Below are 23,740 nucleotides of genomic sequence, written 5' to 3' on the forward strand. Positions count from 1 at the left end.
CCATGCAATCAGATAGTCAGCAGTGAGTGCTCTTATCCTGCAGCACCACCAGAACCAGTGGCTATTTCTGGGACTACACTGAGTCCCAAAGAAGTGGAGTAGTACAGAGCCGGGCATTAGTTCAATGTCGGCATCTTGCCGGGACCAGACACAGCCTCCGGTGCAGAGCTTAGGGGACCAGGTAGACAGGGAAAGGGGCAAATGAAACCTGGAAGTGAGAAATGAGGAACTGAAGCAATTTAGCTCCTTTGATGTGGTGAGGAACAGACAATCATTGCAAGAGTGTTTGCAAACATTGTGGTTCGCATCAAAGAACTGTACTTGAGATGCATTCAAACGTGAAAGGAAAAATAAATAAATAATCCATCACACAGTTATGCCTGAACCTGGAAACAGTCAATCACAGGCTAGTGAGGCTTGCTCGGTTAAACTAAAAGGGTGCTTACAAAATTAATGGCTCTCAGGGAATGTGAGGGTTTTCAAGTGCTGGGACTTTCTTGGAATCCTCTGACACTTATAACAGCTGCTGTTTGAAAGGCTTTTGTCTAAGGGAGGAGCTTTTAGGAAAGAGAAAGTGTTTCATCATTGATTTTTCATTGCTATCCCTGACTTCTCTTCACAGCCCACTCTGAAACCAAGTGGCAGATGACACCCAATCAAACTTCTGTAGATTCCACCTCAATTTCCCCCAGATGTTTCTTACACTGTGAGCCAACTGGCCTCAATGGACTCTGACTTCTACTCAAGTGTTTCACAAATTTAACTCTTGAAAAGACATGCCTTAGATTCTTCGTCCAAACAACGTTTTCCCTCAGCTCTTTCTTCCAGCAAGAAGTAATTTTGAGGATTGTAGAATCTCCTTAGAAGGATTTTCTATTTTGAATTGCCATGTGCTTTCAATCTTCCACACGATCTCTAAGGACACAGCCACAACAATAGATCACTATTGCTTCACAGGCATTAAGATATCACCAACCTTAGGATCACTTCAGATAACTGGCTTGTCGCTAGCCAATTCCATCAGGCCTGTACTTTTCAGCTGTCTTTAACTGGAGACTCTCTCTCTCTCTCTCTCATTCCCTTGCTTTAACTTCAATGAACAGTACCTTTTTTCAATTGCCAGTTCCTTTGTTCTTTTGAGTTCAGTTTACCTGGAACATCTCTTGTAATTCCTAGGTTTCTCGAACTATCTGTTCATTAGTTTCTGGGACTTGCTTCCTTCCCATGACTTCATTGTTCTGCTTCTCTGCTTCTGGCACAGTTGGGAGAGCTGTTTCTCCTCCAGCTACCTACCTCCAGCTGCCTTGGGTCCAGCCTTAACTAAATGCAAAAAGTCTTTCTAACTTAAAGTGGCCCCTGGTTGTGAACCAAATTCCAGTGCTCCTGTTTGATTTTTAACAATGTAAACTCTCTAATAACAATACAGACAAAGTTTGAAATGAAACCAAACCTCCCAAACATGCAAGCACCATTGCTTAGCGCAAATTAAACTGAAGTGTTAAACTTTATTTCAAAAAAACATTTAATTATACTCACTTAAATCTGTACCTTTGGGCCGGATTCTGCTGCCCGCCCGCCGCATGAACGCCAACGGTGTGCCACGTAGAATGGAGATGCGTTCTCCAATGACCTCGTTCCTCATTTTCCTGTCGCCAGGTGAACGCGGCCGGAGAAACACTACCTTTACTTCCAATATCCAACAATACAAACATAGATTGCTTAAAAGTCCCTCTGCTTCCTGGCACAAATGATGAAATTGCAAACAAATCTTTTTTGTTTTATTTTCCTGCAGCGGGCAGTAATCCAGAAGTGGCGGACATCATTTTCCTAATCGATGGATCAAGTAGTATACACTCTCAAAACTTTGAACAAGTAAAAGAAGCTATAATAAGCTTTATCAACAAAAATGAGTTTGGTAAAACCAGAGTCCAAATTGGCATCATACAGTTCAGCACTAAGCCACGTTTGGAATTTCAGCTTGATCAATATGATGACAAAGCAGTATTACTGAAAGCTGTTCATCAGATTCAGCAGTTACATGGGGGTACAAATACCGGCCAAGCACTGAACTTTACAATCGACTACTTTGATAGCTCAAAAGGGGGCCGGCCTGGAATACAACAATACCTCATACTGATTACAGATGGAGAGTCAGGCGATCATGTGTCTGAAGCTGCCAGAGCCATCAGAGATAGAGGGCTTAATGTTTTTGCCATCGGTATTGGCTCTGCTAATCATGCTGAGCTTGTGACGATTTCAGGATCCCATGAAAAAGCATTTCATCTAGACAACTTTGATACCCTAAAGGACCTGGAACAATGGATTTCATTTGAAGCACACAGTCCAAATGGTGAGTTGAGAAATTTTGAATATTACTTTTTAAACTAGCAGATTGATTCCATGGTTGGAGAAAACTTTGAAGCCAGTGCTAGAATTGGGAGCCTTGCCCACTGGCAGTGAGTGGATTTGGGAATATCATGGATGCTTTGCTGTTCAATTTTCCAGTATGCGTTGATTGGTAGCAAATTTACCATCAGGGCAGACGTAGAAGATTAGGAACAACTGTGTAGTCTCCTCAAGATTGTGATAATTGTTGAGTTCCTTTTAATGCCAGAAGCCTGACATACTTCACGCAAGCAGCCACATTGAAAGGAATAATTTTGAAAACCTTAATAACTTAACAGGTTCCTCCAACAGATGACGTCTAACGGTTTTGGTGGTTGATTTGTCAGTTCCAATGAACTTGACAGTTTATCCTCTTTTTTCCCCATGCACATTTATTCCTACTTTTCACAATTCCACCAAGCAGCTGGGCTTGAAGTAGGCAGGGTGAAATAACTGAATGGTTGTGAGCAAACTGATGCTTCACTCCCTTCAGAGGTTTCCCTTTGTGTGAGGTTGTTTCCCTCATACCCAGGTGATATCACCGAAGGAACTTGAGAACTAAGGAAGTGGGCAGGGACCAGCACAGGGATTGGGAGTGGAAAGATGGAGATGAAAGTATGAAGGAAAAGTGAATGACAATGCTGGAAGGTGAGGAGAACTGAAAGAAAAGAAAAAAATTGGGGAAGAGATTTGGGGAGAGCAATTTGGAGAGGCATACGAGAGAGAGCGATAGAGAGAGTGAGGGGATTGGGGAAGTTGCAGGTAGAAAATTGGGGGTGCGGGGGAGGGAGAGAAAATATGGGTGGCAGAACTTTACTCTACAAGTATGCTCCTTCTGCACACCAATGTAAAAGTCAGAGGCAAGTGTGCTTCAAATGGCCAGCTCACCCGTCAGCCATTTAGATACAATAGGGCCTTTAATTGGCTCAGCCAGAACTTCTGCCCCCATCCAAGTGGATATCCTGCCTCCGGGAGCTGCCATGCAATCAAATAGTCAGCAATGAGTGCTCTTATCCTGCAGCACCACCAGAACCGGTGGCCATTTCTGGGACTACACAGAGTCCCAAAGAAGTGAAGTAATACGGAGCCGAGCATTAGTTCAAGTTCGGGATCTTGCCGGCACCAGACACAGCCTCCGGTGGAGAGTTAAGGGGACCAGTTAGACAGTGAAACGGGCAAATGAAACCTGGAGGTGAGAAATGAGGAAATTAAACTATTTAGCTCCTTTGATGTGGTGAGGAGCAGACAATCATTGCAAGCGTGTTTGTAAACATTGTGGTTCGCATCAAAGAACTGTACTTGAGATGCATTCAAACGTGAAGGGAACAATAAATAAATCATCCATCAGACAGTTATGCCTGAACCTGGAAACAGTCAATCACAGGCTAGTGAGGTCTTGCTCGGTGAAGCTAAATGGGTGCTTACAAAATTAATGGCTCTCAGGGAATGTGACGGTTTTGAAGTGCTGGGGGCTTTCTTGGAATCCTCTGACACTTGTAACAGCTGCTGTTTGAAAGGCTTTTGTCTAAGGGAGCAGCTTTTAGGAAAGGGAAAGTGTTTCATCATTGATTTTTCACTGCAATCCCTGACTTCTCTTCACAGCCCACTCTAAAACCAAGTGGCAGATACACCCAATTTAACTTCTGTAGATTCCTCCTCAATTCCCCCCAGATGTTTCTTACACTGTGAGCCAACTGGCCTCAATGGGCTCTGACTTCCACTCAAGTGTTTCACAAATTTAAGTCTTGAAAAGACATGCCTTAGAATCTTCGTCCAAAGAACGTTTTCCCTCAGCTCTTTCTTCCAGCAAGAAGTAATTTTGAGGATTGTAGAATCTCCTTCGAAGGATTTTCTATTTTGAATTGCCATGTGCTTTCAATCTTCCACACGATCTCTAAGGACACAGCCACCACAATAGATCACTGTTGCTTCACAGGCATTAAGATATCACCAACCTTAGGATTACTTCAGATAACTGGCTTCTTGCTAGCCGACTCCATCAGGTCTGTACTTTTCAGCTGTCTTTAACTGGAGATTCTCTCTCTCTGTCCCTTCCTTTAACTTCAATGAACAGTACCTTTTTACAATTTCCAGGTCCTTTGTTGTTTTGACCCCCATTTTCCTGGAACATCTCTTGTAATTCCAAGGTTTCTCGAACCATTTGTTCATTAGTCTCTGGGACTTGCTTCCTTCCCATGACTTCATTGTTCTGCTTCTCTGCTTCTGGCACAGTTGGGAGAGCTGTTTCTCCTCCAGCTACCTACCTCCAGCTGCCTTGGGTCCAGCCTTAACTAAATGCAAAAAGAATTTCAAACTTAAAGTGGCCCCTGGTTGCTAAGCAAATTCCAGTGCTCCTGTTTGGTTTTTAACATGGTAAACTCTCTAATCACAAAACAGTCAAAGTTTGAAATGAAACCAAACCTCCCAAACATGCAAACACCATTGCTTAGCACAAATTAAACTTAAGTGTTCAACTTTATTTCAAAAAAAGATTTAATTATACTCACTAAATCTGTACCTTTGGGCCGGATTCTGCTGCCCGCCCGCCGCATGAATGCCAATGGTGTGCCACGTAGAATGGAGATGGGTTCCCAATGACCTCGTTCCTCATTTTCCTGTCACCAGGTGGACGCAGCCGGAGAACCACTACCTTTACTTCTAATATCCAACAATACAAACCTAGATTGCTTAAAACTCCCTCTCCTTCCTGGCACAAATGATGAAATTGCAAACAAATCTTTTTTGATTTATTTTCCTGCAGCCGGCAGTAATCCAGAAGTGGCGGACATCATTTTCCTAATCGATGGATCAAGTAGTATACACTCTCAAAACTTTGAACAAGTAAAAGAAGCTATAATAAGCTTTATCAACAAAAATGAGTTTGGTAAAACCAGAGTCCAAATTGGTGTCATACAGTTCAGCACTAAGCCACGTTTGGAATTTCAGCTTGATCAATATGATGACAAAGCAGTATTACTGAAAGCTGTTCATCAGATTCAGCAGTTACATGGGGGTACAAATACCGGCCAAGCACTGAACTTTACAATCGGCTACTTTGATAGCTCAAAAGGGGGTCGGCCTGGAATACAACAATACCTCATACTGATTACAGATGGAGAGTCAGGTGATCAGGTGTCTGAAGCTGCCAGAGCCATCAGAGATAGAGGGCTTAATGTTTTTGCCATCGGTATTGGCGCTGCTAATCATGCTGAGCTTGTGACGATTTCAGGATCCCATGAAAAAGCATTTCATCTAGACAACTTTGATACCCTAAAGGACCTGGAAAAATGGATTTCATTTGAAGCACGCAATCCAAATGGTGAGTTGAAAAAGTTTGAATTTTTCTTTTTAAACTAGCAGATTGATTCCATGGTTGGAGAAAACTTTGAAGCCAGTGCTAGAATTGGGAGCCTTGCCACTGGCAATGGATTTGGGAATATCATGGATGCTTTGCTGTTCATCTTTCCAGTATGCGTTGATTGGTAGCAAATTTACCATCAGTGCAGACGTAGAAGATTAGTAACAACTGTGTTGTCTCCTCAAGATTGTGATAATTGTTGCGTTCCTTTTAATGCCAGGAGCCTGGCATACTTCAGCCAAGCAGTCACATTGAAAGTAAGAATTTTGAAAACCTTAACAACTTAACAGGCTTCTCCAACAGATGTCGTTTAACCGTTTTGGTGGTTGATTTGTCAGTTCCAATAAACTTGACAGTTGATCCTCTTTTTTCCCCATGCACATTTATTCCTACTTTTAACAATTCCACCAAGCAGCTGGGCTTGAAGTAGGCAGGGTGAACTAACTGAATAGTTGTGAGCAAACTGATGCTTCACTCTCTTCAGAGGTTTCCCTTTGTGTGACATTGTTTCCCTCACACCCAGGTGATATCACCGAAGGAACTTTCATAGAATCATAGAATTCACAGTGCAGAAGGAGGCCATTCGGCCCATCGAGTCTGCACCGGCTCTTGGAAAGAGCACCCTACCGAAGGTCAACACCTCCATTCTATCCCCAGAACCCAGTAACCTCACCCAACACTAAGGGGAATTTTGGACACTAAGGGCAATTTATCATGGCCAATCCAGCTAACCTGCACATCTTTGGACTGTGGGAGGAAACCAGAGCACCCGGAGAAAACCCACGCACACACGGGGAGGATGTGCAGACTCCACACAGACAGTGACCCAAGCCGAAATCGAACCTGGGACCCTGGAGCTGTGAAGCAATTGTGCTATCCACAATGCTACCGTGCTGCCCTTTGAGAACTAAGGAAGTGGGCAGGGAACAGCACAGGGATTGGGAATTGAAAGATGGAGAGGAAAATATGAAGGTAAAGTGAATGACGAATCTGGAAGGTGAGGATAACTGAAAGAAAAGAAAAAAATTGGGGAAGAGATTTGGGGCGAGTAATTCGGAGAGGCAGACGAGAGAGAGAGATAGAGAGAGTGAGGGGATTGGGGAAGTTACAGGAAGAAAATTGGGGGTGCGGGGAAGGGAGAGAAAATATGGCAGGCAGAACGTAAGTCTACGAGTATGGTCCTTCCGCACACCAATATAAAAGTCAGAGGCAAGTGTGCTTCAAATGGCCAGCTCACTCTTCAGCCATTTAACTACAATAGGGCCTTTAATTTGCTCATCCAGAACTTCTGCCCCCATCCAAGAAGATATCCTTCCTCCGGGAGCTGCCATGCAATCAGATAGTCAGCAGTGAGTGCTCTTATCCTGCAGCACCACCAGAACCAGTGGCTATTTCTGGGACTACACTGAGTCCCAAAGAAGTGGAGTAGTACAGAGCCGGGCATTAGTTCAATGTCGGCATCTTGCCGGGACCAGACACAGCCTCCGGTGGAGAGTTAAGGGGACCAGTTAGACAGTGAAACGGGCAAATGAAACCTGGAGGTGAGAAATGAGGAAATTAAACTATTTAGCTCCTTTGATGTGGTGAGGAGCAGACAATCATTGCAAGCGTGTTTGTAAACATTGTGGTTCGCATCAAAGAACTGTACTTGAGATGCATTCAAACATGAAGGGAACAATAAATAAATCATCCATCAGACAGTTATGCCTGAACCTGGAAACAGTCAATCACAGGCTAGTGAGGTCTTGCTCGGTGAAGCTAAATGGGTGCTTACAAAATTAATGGCTCTCATGGAATGTGACGGTTTTGAAGTGCTGGGGGCTTTCTTGGAATCCTCTGACACTTGTAACAGCTGCTGTTTGAAAGGCTTTTGTCTAAGGGAGCAGCTTTTAGGAAAGGGAAAGTGTTTCATCATTGATTTTTCACTGCAATCCCTGACTTCTCTTCACAGCCCACTCTAAAACCAAGTGGCAGATACACCCAATTTAACTTCTGTAGATTCCTCCTCAATTCCCCCCAGATGTTTCTTACACTGTGAGCCAACTGGCCTCAATGGGCTCTGACTTCCACTCAAGTGTTTCACAAATTTAAGTCTTGAAAAGACATGCCTTAGAATCTTCGTCCAAAGAACGTTTTCCCTCAGCTCTTTCTTCCAGCAAGAAGTAATTTTGAGGATTGTAGAATCTCCTTCGAAGGATTTTCTATTTTGAATTGCCATGTGCTTTCAATCTTCCACACGATCTCTAAGTCACAGCCACCACAATAGATCACTGTTGCTTCACAGGCATTAAGATATCACCAACCTTAGGATTACTTCAGATAACTGGCTTCTTGCTAGCCGACTCCATCAGGTCTGTACTTTTCAGCTGTCTTTAACTGGAGATTCTCTCTCTCTGTCCCTTCCTTTAACTTCAATGAACAGTACCTTTTTACAATTTCCAGGTCCTTTGTTGTTTTGACCCCCATTTTCCTGGAACATCTCTTGTAATTCCAAGGTTTCTCGAACCATTTGTTCATTAGTCTCTGGGACTTGCTTCCTTCCCATGACTTCATTGTTCTGCTTCTCTGCTTCTGGCACAGTTGGGAGAGCTGTTTCTCCTCCAGCTACCTACCTCCAGCTGCCTTGGGTCCAGCCTTAACTAAATGCAAAAAGTATTTCAAACTTAAAGTGGCCCCTGGTTGCTAAGCAAATTCCAGTGCTCCTGTTTGGTTTTTAACATGGTAAACTCTCTAATCACAAAACAGTCAAAGTTTGAAATGAAACCAAACCTCCCAAACATGCAAACACCATTGCTTAGCACAAATTAAACTTAAGTGTTCAACTTTATTTCAAAAAAAGATTTAATTATACTCACTAAATCTGTACCTTTGGGCCGGATTCTGCTGCCCGCCCGCCGCATGAATGCCAATGGTGTGCCACGTAGAATGGAGATGGGTTCCCAATGACCTCGTTCCTCATTTTCCTGTCACCAGGTGGACGCAGCCGGAGAACCACTACCTTTACTTCTAATATCCAACAATACAAACCTAGATTGCTTAAAACTCCCTCTCCTTCCTGGCACAAATGATGAAATTGCAAACAAATCTTTTTTGATTTATTTTCCTGCAGCCGGCAGTAATCCAGAAGTGGCGGACATCATTTTCCTAATCGATGGATCAAGTAGTATACACTCTCAAAACTTTGAACAAGTAAAAGAAGCTATAATAAGCTTTATCAACAAAAATGAGTTTGGTAAAACCAGAGTCCAAATTGGTGTCATACAGTTCAGCACTAAGCCACGTTTGGAATTTCAGCTTGATCAATATGATGACAAAGCAGTATTACTGAAAGCTGTTCATCAGATTCAGCAGTTACATGGGGGTACAAATACCGGCCAAGCACTGAACTTTACAATCGGCTACTTTGATAGCTCAAAAGGGGGCCGGCCTGGAATACAACAATACCTCATACTGATTACAGATGGAGAGTCAGGTGATCAGGTGTCTGAAGCTGCCAGAGCCATCAGAGATAGAGGGCTTAATGTTTTTGCCATCGGTATTGGCGCTGCTAATCATGCTGAGCTTGTGACGATTTCAGGATCCCATGAAAAAGCATTTCATCTAGACAACTTTGATACCCTAAAGGACCTGGAAAAATGGATTTCATTTGAAGCACGCAATCCAAATGGTGAGTTGAAAAAGTTTGAATTTTTCTTTTTAAACTAGCAGATTGATTCCATGGTTGGAGAAAACTTTGAAGCCAGTGCTAGAATTGGGAGCCTTGCCACTGGCAATGGATTTGGGAATATCATGGATGCTTTGCTGTTCATCTTTCCAGTATGCGTTGATTGGTAGCAAATTTACCATCAGTGCAGACGTAGAAGATTAGTAACAACTGTGTTGTCTCCTCAAGATTGTGATAATTGTTGCGTTCCTTTTAATGCCAGGAGCCTGGCATACTTCAGCCAAGCAGTCACATTGAAAGTAAGAATTTTGAAAACCTTAACAACTTAACAGGCTTCTCCAACAGATGTCGTTTAACCGTTTTGGTGGTTGATTTGTCAGTTCCAATAAACTTGACAGTTGATCCTCTTTTTTCCCCATGCACATTTATTCCTACTTTTAACAATTCCACCAAGCAGCTGGGCTTGAAGTAGGCAGGGTGAACTAACTGAATAGTTGTGAGCAAACTGATGCTTCACTCTCTTCAGAGGTTTCCCTTTGTGTGACATTGTTTCCCTCACACCCAGGTGATATCACCGAAGGAACTTTCATAGAATCATAGAATTCACAGTGCAGAAGGAGGCCATTCGGCCCATCGAGTCTGCACCGGCTCTTGGAAAGAGCACCCTACCGAAGGTCAACACCTCCATTCTATCCCCAGAACCCAGTAACCTCACCCAACACTAAGGGGAATTTTGGACACTAAGGGCAATTTATCATGGCCAATCCAGCTAACCTGCACATCTTTGGACTGTGGGAGGAAACCAGAGCACCCGGAGAAAACCCACGCACACACGGGGAGGATGTGCAGACTCCACACAGACAGTGACCCAAGCCGAAATCGAACCTGGGACCCTGGAGCTGTGAAGCAATTGTGCTATCCACAATGCTACCGTGCTGCCCTTTGAGAACTAAGGAAGTGGGCAGGGAACAGCACAGGGATTGGGAATTGAAAGATGGAGAGGAAAATATGAAGGTAAAGTGAATGACGAATCTGGAAGGTGAGGATAACTGAAAGAAAAGAAAAAAATTGGGGAAGAGATTTGGGGCGAGTAATTCGGAGAGGCAGACGAGAGAGAGAGATAGAGAGAGTGAGGGGATTGGGGAAGTTACAGGAAGAAAATTGGGGGTGCGGGGAAGGGAGAGAAAATATGGCAGGCAGAACGTAAGTCTACGAGTATGGTCCTTCCGCACACCAATATAAAAGTCAGAGGCAAGTGTGCTTCAAATGGCCAGCTCACTCTTCAGCCATTTAACTACAATAGGGCCTTTAATTTGCTCATCCAGAACTTCTGCCCCCATCCAAGAAGATATCCTTCCTCCGGGAGCTGCCATGCAATCAGATAGTCAGCAGTGAGTGCTCTTATCCTGCAGCACCACCAGAACCAGTGGCTATTTCTGGGACTACACTGAGTCCCAAAGAAGTGGAGTAGTACAGAGCCGGGCATTAGTTCAATGTCGGCATCTTGCCGGGACCAGACACAGCCTCCGGTGCAGAGCTTAGGGGACCAGGTAGACAGGGAAAGGGGCAAATGAAACCTGGAAGTGAGAAATGAGGAACTGAAGCAATTTAGCTCCTTTGATGTGGTGAGGAACAGACAATCATTGCAAGAGTGTTTGCAAACATTGTGGTTCGCATCAAAGAACTGTACTTGAGATGCATTCAAACGTGAAAGGAAAAATAAATAAATAATCCATCACACAGTTATGCCTGAACCTGGAAACAGTCAATCACAGGCTAGTGAGGCTTGCTCGGTTAAACTAAAAGGGTGCTTACAAAATTAATGGCTCTCAGGGAATGTGAGGGTTTTCAAGTGCTGGGACTTTCTTGGAATCCTCTGACACTTATAACAGCTGCTGTTTGAAAGGCTTTTGTCTAAGGGAGGAGCTTTTAGGAAAGAGAAAGTGTTTCATCATTGATTTTTCATTGCTATCCCTGACTTCTCTTCACAGCCCACTCTGAAACCAAGTGGCAGATGACACCCAATCAAACTTCTGTAGATTCCACCTCAATTTCCCCCAGATGTTTCTTACACTGTGAGCCAACTGGCCTCAATGGACTCTGACTTCTACTCAAGTGTTTCACAAATTTAACTCTTGAAAAGACATGCCTTAGATTCTTCGTCCAAACAACGTTTTCCCTCAGCTCTTTCTTCCAGCAAGAAGTAATTTTGAGGATTGTAGAATCTCCTTAGAAGGATTTTCTATTTTGAATTGCCATGTGCTTTCAATCTTCCACACGATCTCTAAGGACACAGCCACCACAATAGATCACTATTGCTTCACAGGCATTAAGATATCACCAACCTTAGGATCACTTCAGATAACTGGCTTGTCGCTAGCCAATTCCATCAGGCCTGTACTTTTCAGCTGTCTTTAACTGGAGACTCTCTCTCTCTCTCTCATTCCCTTGCTTTAACTTCAATGAACAGTACCTTTTTTCAATTGCCAGTTCCTTTGTTCTTTTGAGTTCAGTTTACCTGGAACATCTCTTGTAATTCCTAGGTTTCTCGAACTATCTGTTCATTAATTTCTGGGACTTGCTTCCTTCCCATGACTTCATTGTTCTGCTTCTCTGCTTCTGGCACAGTTGGGAGAGCTGTTTCTCCTCCAGCTACCTACCTCCAGCAGCCTTGGGTCCAGCCTTAACTAAATGCAAAAAGTCTTTCTAACTTAAAGTGGCCCCTGGTTGTGAACCAAATTCCAGTGCTCCTGTTTGATTTTTAACAATGTAAACTCTCTAATAACAATACAGACAAAGTTTGAAATGAAACCAAACCTCCCAAACATGCAAGCACCATTGCTTAGCGCAAATTAAACTGAAGTGTTAAACTTTATTTCAAAAAAACATTTAATTATACTCACTTAAATCTGTACCTTTGGGCCGGATTCTGCTGCCCGCCCGCCGCATGAACGGCAACGGTGTGCCACGTAGAATGGAGATGCGTTCTCCAATGACCTCGTTCCTCATTTTCCTGTCGCCAGGTGAACGCGGCCGGAGAAACACTACCTTTACTTCTAATATCCAACAATACAAACATAGACTGCTTAAAAGTCCCTCTGCTTCCTGGCACAAATGATGAAATTGCAAACAAATCTTTTTTGTTTTATTTTCCTGCAGCGGGCAGTAATCCAGAAGTGGCGGACATCATTTTCCTAATCGATGGATCAAGTAGTATACACTCTCAAAACTTTGAACAAGTAAAAGAAGCTATAATAAGCTTTATCAACAAAAATGAGTTTGGTAAAACCAGAGTCCAAATTGGCATCATACAGTTCAGCACTAAGCCACGTTTGGAATTTCAGCTTGATCAATATGATGACAAAGCAGTATTACTGAAAGCTGTTCATCAGATTCAGCAGTTACATGGGGGTACAAATACCGGCCAAGCACTGAACTTTACAATCGACTACTTTGATAGCTCAAAAGGGGGCCGGCCTGGAATACAACAATACCTCATACTGATTACAGATGGAGAGTCAGGCGATCATGTGTCTGAAGCTGCCAGAGCCATCAGAGATAGAGGGCTTAATGTTTTTGCCATCGGTATTGGCTCTGCTAATCATGCTGAGCTTGTGACGATTTCAGGATCCCATGAAAAAGCATTTCATCTAGACAACTTTGATACCCTAAAGGACCTGGAACAATGGATTTCATTTGAAGCACACAGTCCAAATGGTGAGTTGAGAAATTTTGAATATTACTTTTTAAACTAGCAGATTGATTCCATGGTTGGAGAAAACTTTGAAGCCAGTGCTAGAATTGGGAGCCTTGCCCACTGGCAGTGAGTGGATTTGGGAATATCATGGATGCTTTGCTGTTCAATTTTCCAGTATGCGTTGATTGGTAGCAAATTTACCATCAGGGCAGACGTAGAAGATTAGGAACAACTGTGTAGTCTCCTCAAGATTGTGATAATTGTTGAGTTCCTTTTAATGCCAGAAGCCTGACATACTTCACGCAAGCAGCCACATTGAAAGGAATAATTTTGAAAACCTTAATAACTTAACAGGTTCCTCCAACAGATGACGTCTAACGCTTTTGGTGGTTGATTTGTCAGTTCCAATGAACTTGACAGTTTATCCTCTTTTTTCCCCATTTATTCCTACTTTTCACAATTCCACCAAGCAGCTGGGCTTGAAGTAGGCAGGGTGAAATAACTGAATGGTTGTGAGCAAACTGATGCTTCACTCCCTTCAGAGGTTTCCCTTTGTGTGAGGTTGTTTCCCTCATACCCAGGTGATATCACCGAAGGAACTTGAGAACTAAGGAAGTGGGCAGGGACCAGCACAGGGATTGGGAGTGGAAAGATGGAGATGAAAGTATGAAGGAAAAGTGAATGACAATGCTGGAAGGTGAGGAGAACTGAAAGAAAAGAAAAAAATTGGGGAAGAGATTTGGGGAGAGCAATTTGGAGAGGCATACGAGAGAGAGCGATAGAGAGAGTGAGGGGATTGGGGAAGTTGCAGGTAGAAAATTGGGGGTGCGGGGGAGGGAGAGAAAATATGGGTGGCAGAACTTTACTCTACAAGTATGCTCCTTCTGCACACCAATGTAAAAGTCAGAGGCAAGTGTGCTTCAAATGGCCAGCTCACCCGTCAGCCATTTAGATACAATAGGGCCTTTAATTGGCTCAGCCAGAACTTCTGCCCCCATCCAAGTGGATATCCTGCCTCCGGGAGCTGCCATGCAATCAAATAGTCAGCAATGAGTGCTCTTATCCTGCAGCACCACCAGAACCGGTGGCCATTTCTGGGACTACACAGAGTCCCAAAGAAGTGAAGTAATACGGAGCCGAGCATTAGTTCAAGTTCAGGATCTTGCCGGCACCAGACACAGCCTCCGGTGGAGAGTTAAGGGGACCAGTTAGACAGTGAAACGGGCAAATGAAACCTGGAGGTGAGAAATGAGGAAATTAAACTATTTAGCTCCTTTGATGTGGTGAGGAGCAGACAATCATTGCAAGCGTGTTTGTAAACATTGTGGTTCGCATCAAAGAACTGTACTTGAGATGCATTCAAACGTGAAGGGAACAATAAATAAATCATCCATCAGACAGTTATGCCTGAACCTGGAAACAGTCAATCACAGGCTAGTGAGGTCTTGCTCGGTGAAGCTAAATGGGTGCTTACAAAATTAATGGCTCTCAGGGAATGTGACGGTTTTGAAGTGCTGGGGGCTTTCTTGGAATCCTCTGACACTTGTAACAGCTGCTGTTTGAAAGGCTTTTGTCTAAGGGAGCAGCTTTTAGGAAAGGGAAAGTGTTTCATCATTGATTTTTCACTGCAATACCTGACTTCTCTTCACAGCCCACTCTAAAACCAAGTGGCAGATACACCCAATTTAACTTCTGTAGATTCCTCCTCAATTCCCCCCAGATGTTTCTTACACTGTGAGCCAACTGGCCTCAATGGGCTCTGACTTCCACTCAAGTGTTTCACAAATTTAAGTCTTGAAAAGACATGCCTTAGAATCTTCGTCCAAAGAACGTTTTCCCTCAGCTCTTTCTTCCAGCAAGAAGTAATTTTGAGGATTGTAGAATCTCCTTCGAAGGATTTTCTATTTTGAATTGCCATGTGCTTTCAATCTTCCACACGATCTCTAAGGACACAGCCACCACAATAGATCACTGTTGCTTCACAGGCATTAAGATATCACCAACCTTCGGATTACTTCAGATAACTGGCTTCTTGCTAGCCGACTCCATCAGGTCTGTACTTTTCAGCTGTCTTTAACTGGAGATTCTCTCTCTCTGTCCCTTCCTTTAACTTCAATGAACAGTACCTTTTTACAATTTCCAGGTCCTTTGTTGTTTTGACCCCCATTTTCCTGGAACATCTCTTGTAATTCCAAGGTTTCTCGAACCATTTGTTCATTAGTCTCTGGGACTTGCTTCCTTCCCATGACTTCATTGTTCTGCTTCTCTGCTTCTGGCACAGTTGGGAGAGCTGTTTCTCCTCCAGCTACCTACCTCCAGCTGCCTTGGGTCCAGCCTTAACTAAATGCAAAAAGAATTTCAAACTTAAAGTGGCCCCTGGTTGCTAAGCAAATTCCAGTGCTCCTGTTTGGTTTTTAACATGGTAAACTCTCTAATCACAAAACAGTCAAAGTTTGAAATGAAACCAAACCTCCCAAACATGCAAACACCATTGCTTAGCGCAAATTAAACTTAAGTGTTCAACTTTATTTCAAAAAAAGATTTAATTATACTCACTAAATCTGTACCTTTGGGCCGGATTCTGCTGCCCGCCCGCCGCATGAATGCCAATGTTGTGCCACGTAGAATGGAGATGGGTTCCCAATGACCTCGTTCCTCATTTTCCTGTCACCAGGTGGACGCAGCCGGAGAACCACGACCTTTACTTCTAATATCCAACAATACAAACCTAGATTGCTTAAAACTCCCTCTCCTTCCTGGCACAAATGATGAAATTGCAAACAAATCTTTTTTGATTTATTTTCCTGCAGCCGGCAGTAATCCAGAAGTGGCGGACATCATTTTCCTAATCGATGGATCAAGTAGTATACACTCTCAAAACTTTGAACAAGTAAAAGAAGCTATAATAAGCTTTATCAACAAAAATGAGTTTGGTAAAACCAGAGTCCAAATTGGTGTCATACAGTTCAGCACTAAGCCACGTTTGGAATTTCAGCTTGATCAATATGATGACAAAGCAGTATTACTGAAAGCTGTTCATCAGATTCAGCAGTTACATGGGGGTACAAATACCGGCCAAGCACTGAACTTTACAATCGGCTACTTTGATAGCTCAAAAGGGGGCCGGCCTGGAATACAACAATACCTCATACTGATTACAGATGGAGAGTCAGGTGATCAGGTGTCTGAAGCTGCCAGAGCCATCAGAGATAGAGGGCTTAATGTTTTTGCCATCGGTATTGGCGCTGCTAATCATGCTGAGCTTGTGACGGTTTCAGGATCCCATGAAAAAGCATTTCATCTAGACAACTTTGATACCCTAAAGGACCTGGAAAAATGGATTTCATTTGAAGCACGCAATCCAAATGGTGAGTTGAAAAAGTTTGAATTTTTCTTTTTAAACTAGCAGATTGATTCCATGGTTGGAGAAAACTTTGAAGCCAGTGCTAGAATTGGGAGCCTTGCCACTGGCAATGGATTTGGGAATATCATGGATGCTTTGCTGTTCATCTTTCCAGTATGCGTTGATTGGTAGCAAATTTACCATCAGTGCAGACGTAGAAGATTAGTAACAACTGTGTTGTCTCCTCAAGATTGTGATAATTGTTGCGTTCCTTTTAATGCCAGGAGCCTGGCATACTTCAGCCAAGCAGTCACATTGAAAGTAAGAATTTTGAAAACCTTAACAACTTAACAGGCTTCTCCAACAGATGACGTTTAACCGTTTTGGTGGTTGATTTGTCAGTTCCAATAAACTTGACAGTTGATCCTCTTTTTTCCCCATGCACATTTATTCCTACTTTTAACAATTCCACCAAGCAGCTGGGCTTGAAGTAGGCAGGGTGAACTAACTGAATAGTTGTGAGCAAACTGATGCTTCACTCTCTTCAGAGGTTTCCCTTTGTGTGACATTGTTTCCCTCACACCCAGGTGATATCACCGAAGGAACTTTCATAGAATCATAGAATTCACAGTGCAGAAGGAGGCCATTCGGCCCATCGAGTCTGCACCGGCTCTTGGAAAGAGCACCCTACCGAAGGTCAACACCTCCATTCTATCCCCAGAACCCAGTAACCTCACCCAACACTAAGGGGAATTTTGGACACTAAGGGCAATTTATCATGGCCAATCCAGCTAACCTGCACATCTTTGGACTGTGGGAGGAAACCAGAGCACCCGGAGAAAACCCACGCACACACGGGGAGGATGTGCAGACTCCACACAGACAGTGACCCAAGCCGAAATCGAACCTGGGACCCTGGAGCTGTGAAGCAATTGTGCTATCCACAATGCTACCGTGCTGCCCTTTGAGAACTAAGGAAGTGGGCAGGGAACAGCACAGGGATTGGGAATTGAAAGATGGAGAGGAAAATATGAAGGTAAAGTGAATGACGAATCTGGAAGGTGAGGATAACTGAAAGAAAAGAAAAAAATTGGGGAAGAGATTTGGGGCGAGTAATTCGGAGAGGCAGACGAGAGAGAGAGATAGAGAGAGTGAGGGGATTGGGGAAGTTACAGGAAGAAAATTGGGGGTGCGGGGAAGGGAGAGAAAATATGGCAGGCAGAACGTAAGTCTACGAGTATGGTCCTTCCGCACACCAATATAAAAGTCAGAGGCAAGTGTGCTTCAAATGGCCAGCTCACTCTTCAGCCATTTAACTACAATAGGGCCTTTAATTTGCTCATCCAGAACTTCTGCCCCCATCCAAGAAGATATCCTACCTCCGGAGCTGCCATGCAATCAGATAGTCAGCAGTGAGTGCTCTTATCCTGCAGCACCACCAGAACCAGTGGCTATTTCTGGGACTACACTGAGTCCCAAAGAAGTGGAGTAGTACAGAGCCGGGCATTAGTTCAATGTCGGCATCTTGCCGGGACCAGACACAGCCTCCGGTGCAGAGCTTAGGGGACCAGGTAGACAGGGAAAGGGGCAAATGAAACCTGGAAGTGAGAAATGAGGAACTGAAGCAATTTAGCTCCTTTGATGTGGTGAGGAACAGACAATCATTGCAAGAGTGTTTGCAAACATTGTGGTTCGCATCAAAGAACTGTACTTGAGATGCATTCAAACGTGAAAGGAAAAATAAATAAATAATCCATCACACAGTTATGCCTGAACCTGGAAACAGTCAATCACAGGCTAGTGAGGCTTGCTCGGTTAAACTAAAAGGGTGCTTACAAAATTAATGGCTCTCAGGGAATGTGAGGGTTTTCAAGTGCTGGGACTTTCTTGGAATCCTCTGACACTTTTAACAGCTGCTGTTTGAAAGGCTTTTGTCTAAGGGAGGAGCTTTTAGGAAAGAGAAAGTGTTTCATCATTGATTTTTCATTGCTATCCCTGACTTCTCTTCACAGCCCACTCTGAAACCAAGTGGCAGATGACACCCAATCAAACTTCTGTAGATTCCACCTCAATTTCCCCCAGATGTTTCTTACACTGTGAGCCAACTGGCCTCAATGGACTCTGACTTCTACTCAAGTGTTTCACAAATTTAACTCTTGAAAAGACATGCCTTAGATTCTTCGTCCAAACAACGTTTTCCCTCAGCTCTTTCTTCCAGCAAGAAGTAATTTTGAGGATTGTAGAATCTCCTTAGAAGGATTTTCTATTTTGAATTTCCATGTGCTTTCAATCTTCCACACGATCTCTAAGGACACAGCCACAACAATAGATCACTATTGCTTCACAGGCATTAAGATATCACCAACCTTAGGATCACTTCAGATAACTGGCTTGTCGCTAGCCAATTCCATCAGGCCTGTACTTTTCAGCTGTCTTTAACTGGAGACTCTCTCTCTCTCTCTCATTCCCTTGCTTTAACTTCAATGAACAGTACCTTTTTTCAATTGCCAGTTCCTTTGTTCTTTTGAGTTCAGTTTACCTGGAACATCTCTTGTAATTCCTAGGTTTCTCGAACTATCTGTTCATTAGTTTCTGGGACTTGCTTCCTTCCCATGACTTCATTGTTCTGCTTCTCTGCTTCTGGCACAGTTGGGAGAGCTGTTTCTCCTCCAGCTACCTACCTCCAGCAGCCTTGGGTCCAGCCTTAACTAAATGCAAAAAGTCTTTCTAACTTAAAGTGGCCCCTGGTTGTGAACCAAATTCCAGTGCTCCTGTTTGATTTTTAACAATGTAAACTCTCTAATAACAATACAGACAAAGTTTGAAATGAAACCAAACCTCCCAAACATGCAAGCACCATTGCTTAGCGCAAATTAAACTGAAGTGTTAAACTTTATTTCAAAAAAACATTTAATTATACTCACTTAAATCTGTACCTTTGGGCCGGATTCTGCTGCCCGCCCGCCGCATGAACGGCAACGGTGTGCAACGTAGAATGGAGATGCGTTCTCAAATGACCTCGTTCCTCATTTTCCTGTCGCCAGGTGAACGCGGCCGGAGAAACACTACCTTTACTTCTAATATCCAACAATACAAACATAGATTGCTTAAAAGTCCCTCTGCTTCCTGGCACAAATGATGAAATTGCAAACAAATCTTTTTTGTTTTATTTTCCTGCAGCGGGCAGTAATCCAGAAGTGGCGGACATCATTTTCCTAATCGATGGATCAAGTAGTATACACTCTCAAAACTTTGAACAAGTAAAAGAAGCTATAATAAGCTTTATCAACAAAAATGAGTTTGGTAAAACCAGAGTCCAAATTGGCATCATACAGTTCAGCACTAAGCCACGTTTGGAATTTCAGCTTGATCAATATGATGACAAAGCAGTATTACTGAAAGCTGTTCATCAGATTCAGCAGTTACATGGGGGTACAAATACCGGCCAAGCACTGAACTTTACAATCGACTACTTTGATAGCTCAAAAGGGGGCCGGCCTGGAATACAACAATACCTCATACTGATTACAGATGGAGAGTCAGGCGATCATGTGTCTGAAGCTGCCAGAGCCATCAGAGATAGAGGGCTTAATGTTTTTGCCATCGGTATTGGCTCTGCTAATCATGCTGAGCTTGTGACGATTTCAGGATCCCATGAAAAAGCATTTCATCTAGACAACTTTGATACCCTAAAGGACCTGGAACAATGGATTTCATTTGAAGCACACAGTCCAAATGGTGAGTTGAAAAATTTTGAATATTACTTTTTAAACTAGCAGATTGATTCCATGGTTGGAGAAAACTTTGAAGCCAGTGCTAGAATTGGGAGCCTTGCCCACTGGCAGTGAGTGCATTTGGGAATATCATGGATGCTTTGCTGTTCAATTTTCCAGTATGCGTTGATTGGTAGCAAATTTACCATCAGGGCAGACGTAGAAGATTAGGAACAACTGTGTAGTCTCCTCAAGATTGTGATAATTGTTGAGTTCCTTTTAATGCCAGAAGCCTGACATACTTCACGCAAGCAGCCACATTGAAAGGAATAATTTTGAAAACCTTAATAACTTAACAGGTTCCTCCAACAGATGACGTCTAACGGTTTTGGTGGTTGATTTGTCAGTTCCAATGAACTTGACAGTTTATCCTCTTTTTTCCCCATGCACATTTATTCCTACTTTTCACAATTCCACCAAGCAGCTGGGCTTGAAGTAGGCAGGGTGAAATAACTGAATGGTTGTGAGCAAACTGATGCTTCACTCCCTTCAGAGGTTTCCCTTTGTGTGAGGTTGTTTCCCTCATACCCAGGTGATATCACCGAAGGAACTTGAGAACTAAGGAAGTGGGCAGGGACCAGCACAGGGATTGGGAGTGGAAAGATGGAGAGGAAAGTATGAAGGAAAAGTGAATGAAAATGCTGGAAGGTGAGGAGAACTGAAAGAAAAGAAAAAAATTGGGGAAGAGATTTGGGGAGAGCAATTTGGAGAGGCATACGAGAGAGAGAGATAGAGAGAGTGAGGGGATTGGGGAATTTGCAGGAAGAAAATTGGGGGTGCGGGGGAGGGAGAGAAAATATGGGTGGCAGAACTTTACTCTACAAGTATGCTCCTTCTGCACACCAATGTAAAAGTCAGAGGCAAGTGTGCTTCAAATGGCCAGCTCACCCGTCAGCCATTTAGATACAATAGGGCCTTTAATTGGCTCAGCCAGAACTTCTGCCCCCATCCAAGTGGATATCCTGCCTCCGGGAGCTGCCATGCAATCAAATAGTCAGCAATGAGTGCTCTTATCCTGCAGCACCACCAGAACCGGTGGCCATTTCTGGGACTACACAGAGTCCCAAAGAAGTGAAGTAATACGGAGCCGAGCATTAGTTCAAGTTCAGGATCTTGCCGGCACCAGACACAGCCTCCGGTGGAGAGTTAAGGGGACCAGTTAGACAGTGAAACGGGCAAATGAAACCTGGAGGTGAGAAATGAGGAAATTAAACTATTTAGCTCCTTTGATGTGGTGAGGAGCAGACAATCATTGCAAGCGTGTTTGTAAACATTGTGGTTCGCATCAAAGAACTGTACTTGAGATGCATTCAAACGTGAAGGGAACAATAAATAAATCATCCATCAGACAGTTATGCCTGAACCTGGAAACAGTCAATCACAGGCTAGTGAGGTCTTGCTCGGTGAAGCTAAATGGGTGCTTACAAAATTAATGGCTCTCAGGGAATGTGACGGTTTTGAAGTGCTGGGGGCTTTCTTGGAATCGTCTGACACTTGTAACAGCTGCTGTTTGAAAGGCTTTTGTCTAAGGGAGCAGCTTTTAGGAAAGGGAAAGTGTTTCATCATTGATTTTTCACTGCAATCCCTGACTTCTCTTCACAGCCCACTCTAAAACCAAGTGGCAGATACACCCAATTTAACTTCTGTAGATTCCTCCTCAATTCCCCCCAGATGTTTCTTACACTGTGAGCCAACTGGCCTCAATGGGCTCTGACTTCCACTCAAGTGTTTCACAAATTTAAGTCTTGAAAAGACATGCCTTAGAATCTTCGTCCAAAGAACGTTTTCCCTCAGCTCTTTCTTCCAGCAAGAAGTAATTTTGAGGATTGTAGAATCTCCTTCGAAGGATTTTCTATTTTGAATTGCCATGTGCTTTCAATCTTCCACACGATCTCTCAGGACACAGCCACCACAATAGATCACTGTTGCTTCACAGGCATTAAGATATCACCAACCTTAGGATTACTTCAGATAACTGGCTTCTTGCTAGCCGACTCCATCAGGTCTGTACTTTTCAGCTGTCTTTAACTGGAGATTCTCTCTCTCTGTCCCTTCCTTTAACTTCAATGAACAGTACCTTTTTACAATTTCCAGGTCCTTTGTTGTTTTGACCCCCATTTTCCTGGAACATCTCTTGTAATTCCAAGGTTTCTCGAACCATTTGTTCATTAGTCTCTGGGACTTGCTTCCTTCCCATGACTTCATTGTTCTGCTTCTCTGCTTCTGGCACAGTTGGGAGAGCTGTTTCTCCTCCAGCTACCTACCTCCAGCTGCCTTGCGTCCAGCCTTAACTAAATGCAAAAAGAATTTCAAACTTAAAGTGGCCCCTGGTTGCTAAGCAAATTCCAGTGCTCCTGTTTGGTTTTTAACATGGTAAACTCTCTAATCACAAAACAGTCAAAGTTTGAAATGAAACCAAACCTCCCAAACATGCAAACACCATTGCTTAGCGCAAATTAAACTTAAGTGTTCAACTTTATTTCAAAAAAAGATTTAATTATACTCACTAAATCTGTACCTTTGGGCCGGATTCTGCTGCCCGCCCGCCGCATGAACGCCAACGGTGTGCCACGTAGAATGGAGATGCGTTCTCCAATGACCTCGTTCCTCATTTTCCTGTCGCCAGGTGAACGCGGCCGGAGAAACACTACCTTTACTTCTAATATCCAACAATACAAACATAGATTGCTTAAAAGTCCCTCTGCTTCCTGGCACAAATGATGAAATTGCAAACAAATCTTTTTTGTTTTATTTTCCTGCAGCGGGCAGTAATCCAGAAGTGGCGGACATCATTTTCCTAATCGATGGATCAAGTAGTATACAGTCTCAAAACTTTGAACAAGTCAAAGAAGCTATAATAAGCTTTATCAACAAAAATGAGTTTGGTAAAACCAGAGTCCAAATTGGCATCATACAGTTCAGCACTAAGCCACGTTTGGAATTTCAGCTTGATCAATATGATGACAAAGCAGTATTACTGAAAGCTGTTCATCAGATTCAGCAGTTACATGGGGGTACAAATACCGGCCAAGCACTGAACTTTACAATCGACTACTTTGACAGCTCAAAAGGGGGCCGGCCTGGAATACAACAATACCTCATACTGATTACAGATGGAGAGTCAGGCGATCATGTGTCTGAAGCTGCCAGAGCCATCAGAGATAGAGGGCTTAATGTTTTTGCCATCGGTATTGGCTCTGCTAATCATGCTGAGCTTGTGACGATTTCAGGATCCCATGAAAAAGCATTTCATCTCGACAACTTTGATACCCTAAAGGACCTGGAACAATGGATTTCATTTGAAGCACACAGACCAAATGGTGAGTTGAGAAATTTTGAATATTACTTTTTAAACTAGCAGATTGATTCCATGGTTGGAGAAAACTTTGAAGCCAGTGCTAGAATTGGGAGCCTTGCCCACTGGCAGTGAGTGGATTTGGGAATATCATGGCTGCTTTGCTGTTCATCTTTCCAGTATGCGTTGATTGGTAGCAAATTTACCATCAGTGCAGACGTAGAA

General features: G+C 43.3%; 1 protein-coding gene across 1 annotated transcript in view; it reads left to right on the forward strand.

The window, feature by feature from the left end:
* The window catches only part of LOC140425874 (collagen alpha-6(VI) chain-like), a 75,150-nt gene that overhangs the window by 11,374 nt on the left and 40,036 nt on the right, over positions 1-23,740 (forward strand). The window contains exons 4-8 of the mRNA XM_072510254.1: positions 5,743-5,853; positions 9,449-9,559; positions 16,511-16,621; positions 16,732-16,768; positions 22,983-23,540. Coding sequence (XP_072366355.1) covers positions 5,743-5,853; positions 9,449-9,559; positions 16,511-16,621; positions 16,732-16,768; positions 22,983-23,540 — 928 coding nt within the window. The remainder of the gene's footprint in view (positions 1-5,742; positions 5,854-9,448; positions 9,560-16,510; positions 16,622-16,731; positions 16,769-22,982; positions 23,541-23,740) is intronic.

This window comes from Scyliorhinus torazame, chromosome 6, assembly GCF_047496885.1.
Source record: "Scyliorhinus torazame isolate Kashiwa2021f chromosome 6, sScyTor2.1, whole genome shotgun sequence".
NCBI lineage: Eukaryota > Metazoa > Chordata > Chondrichthyes > Carcharhiniformes > Scyliorhinidae > Scyliorhinus > Scyliorhinus torazame.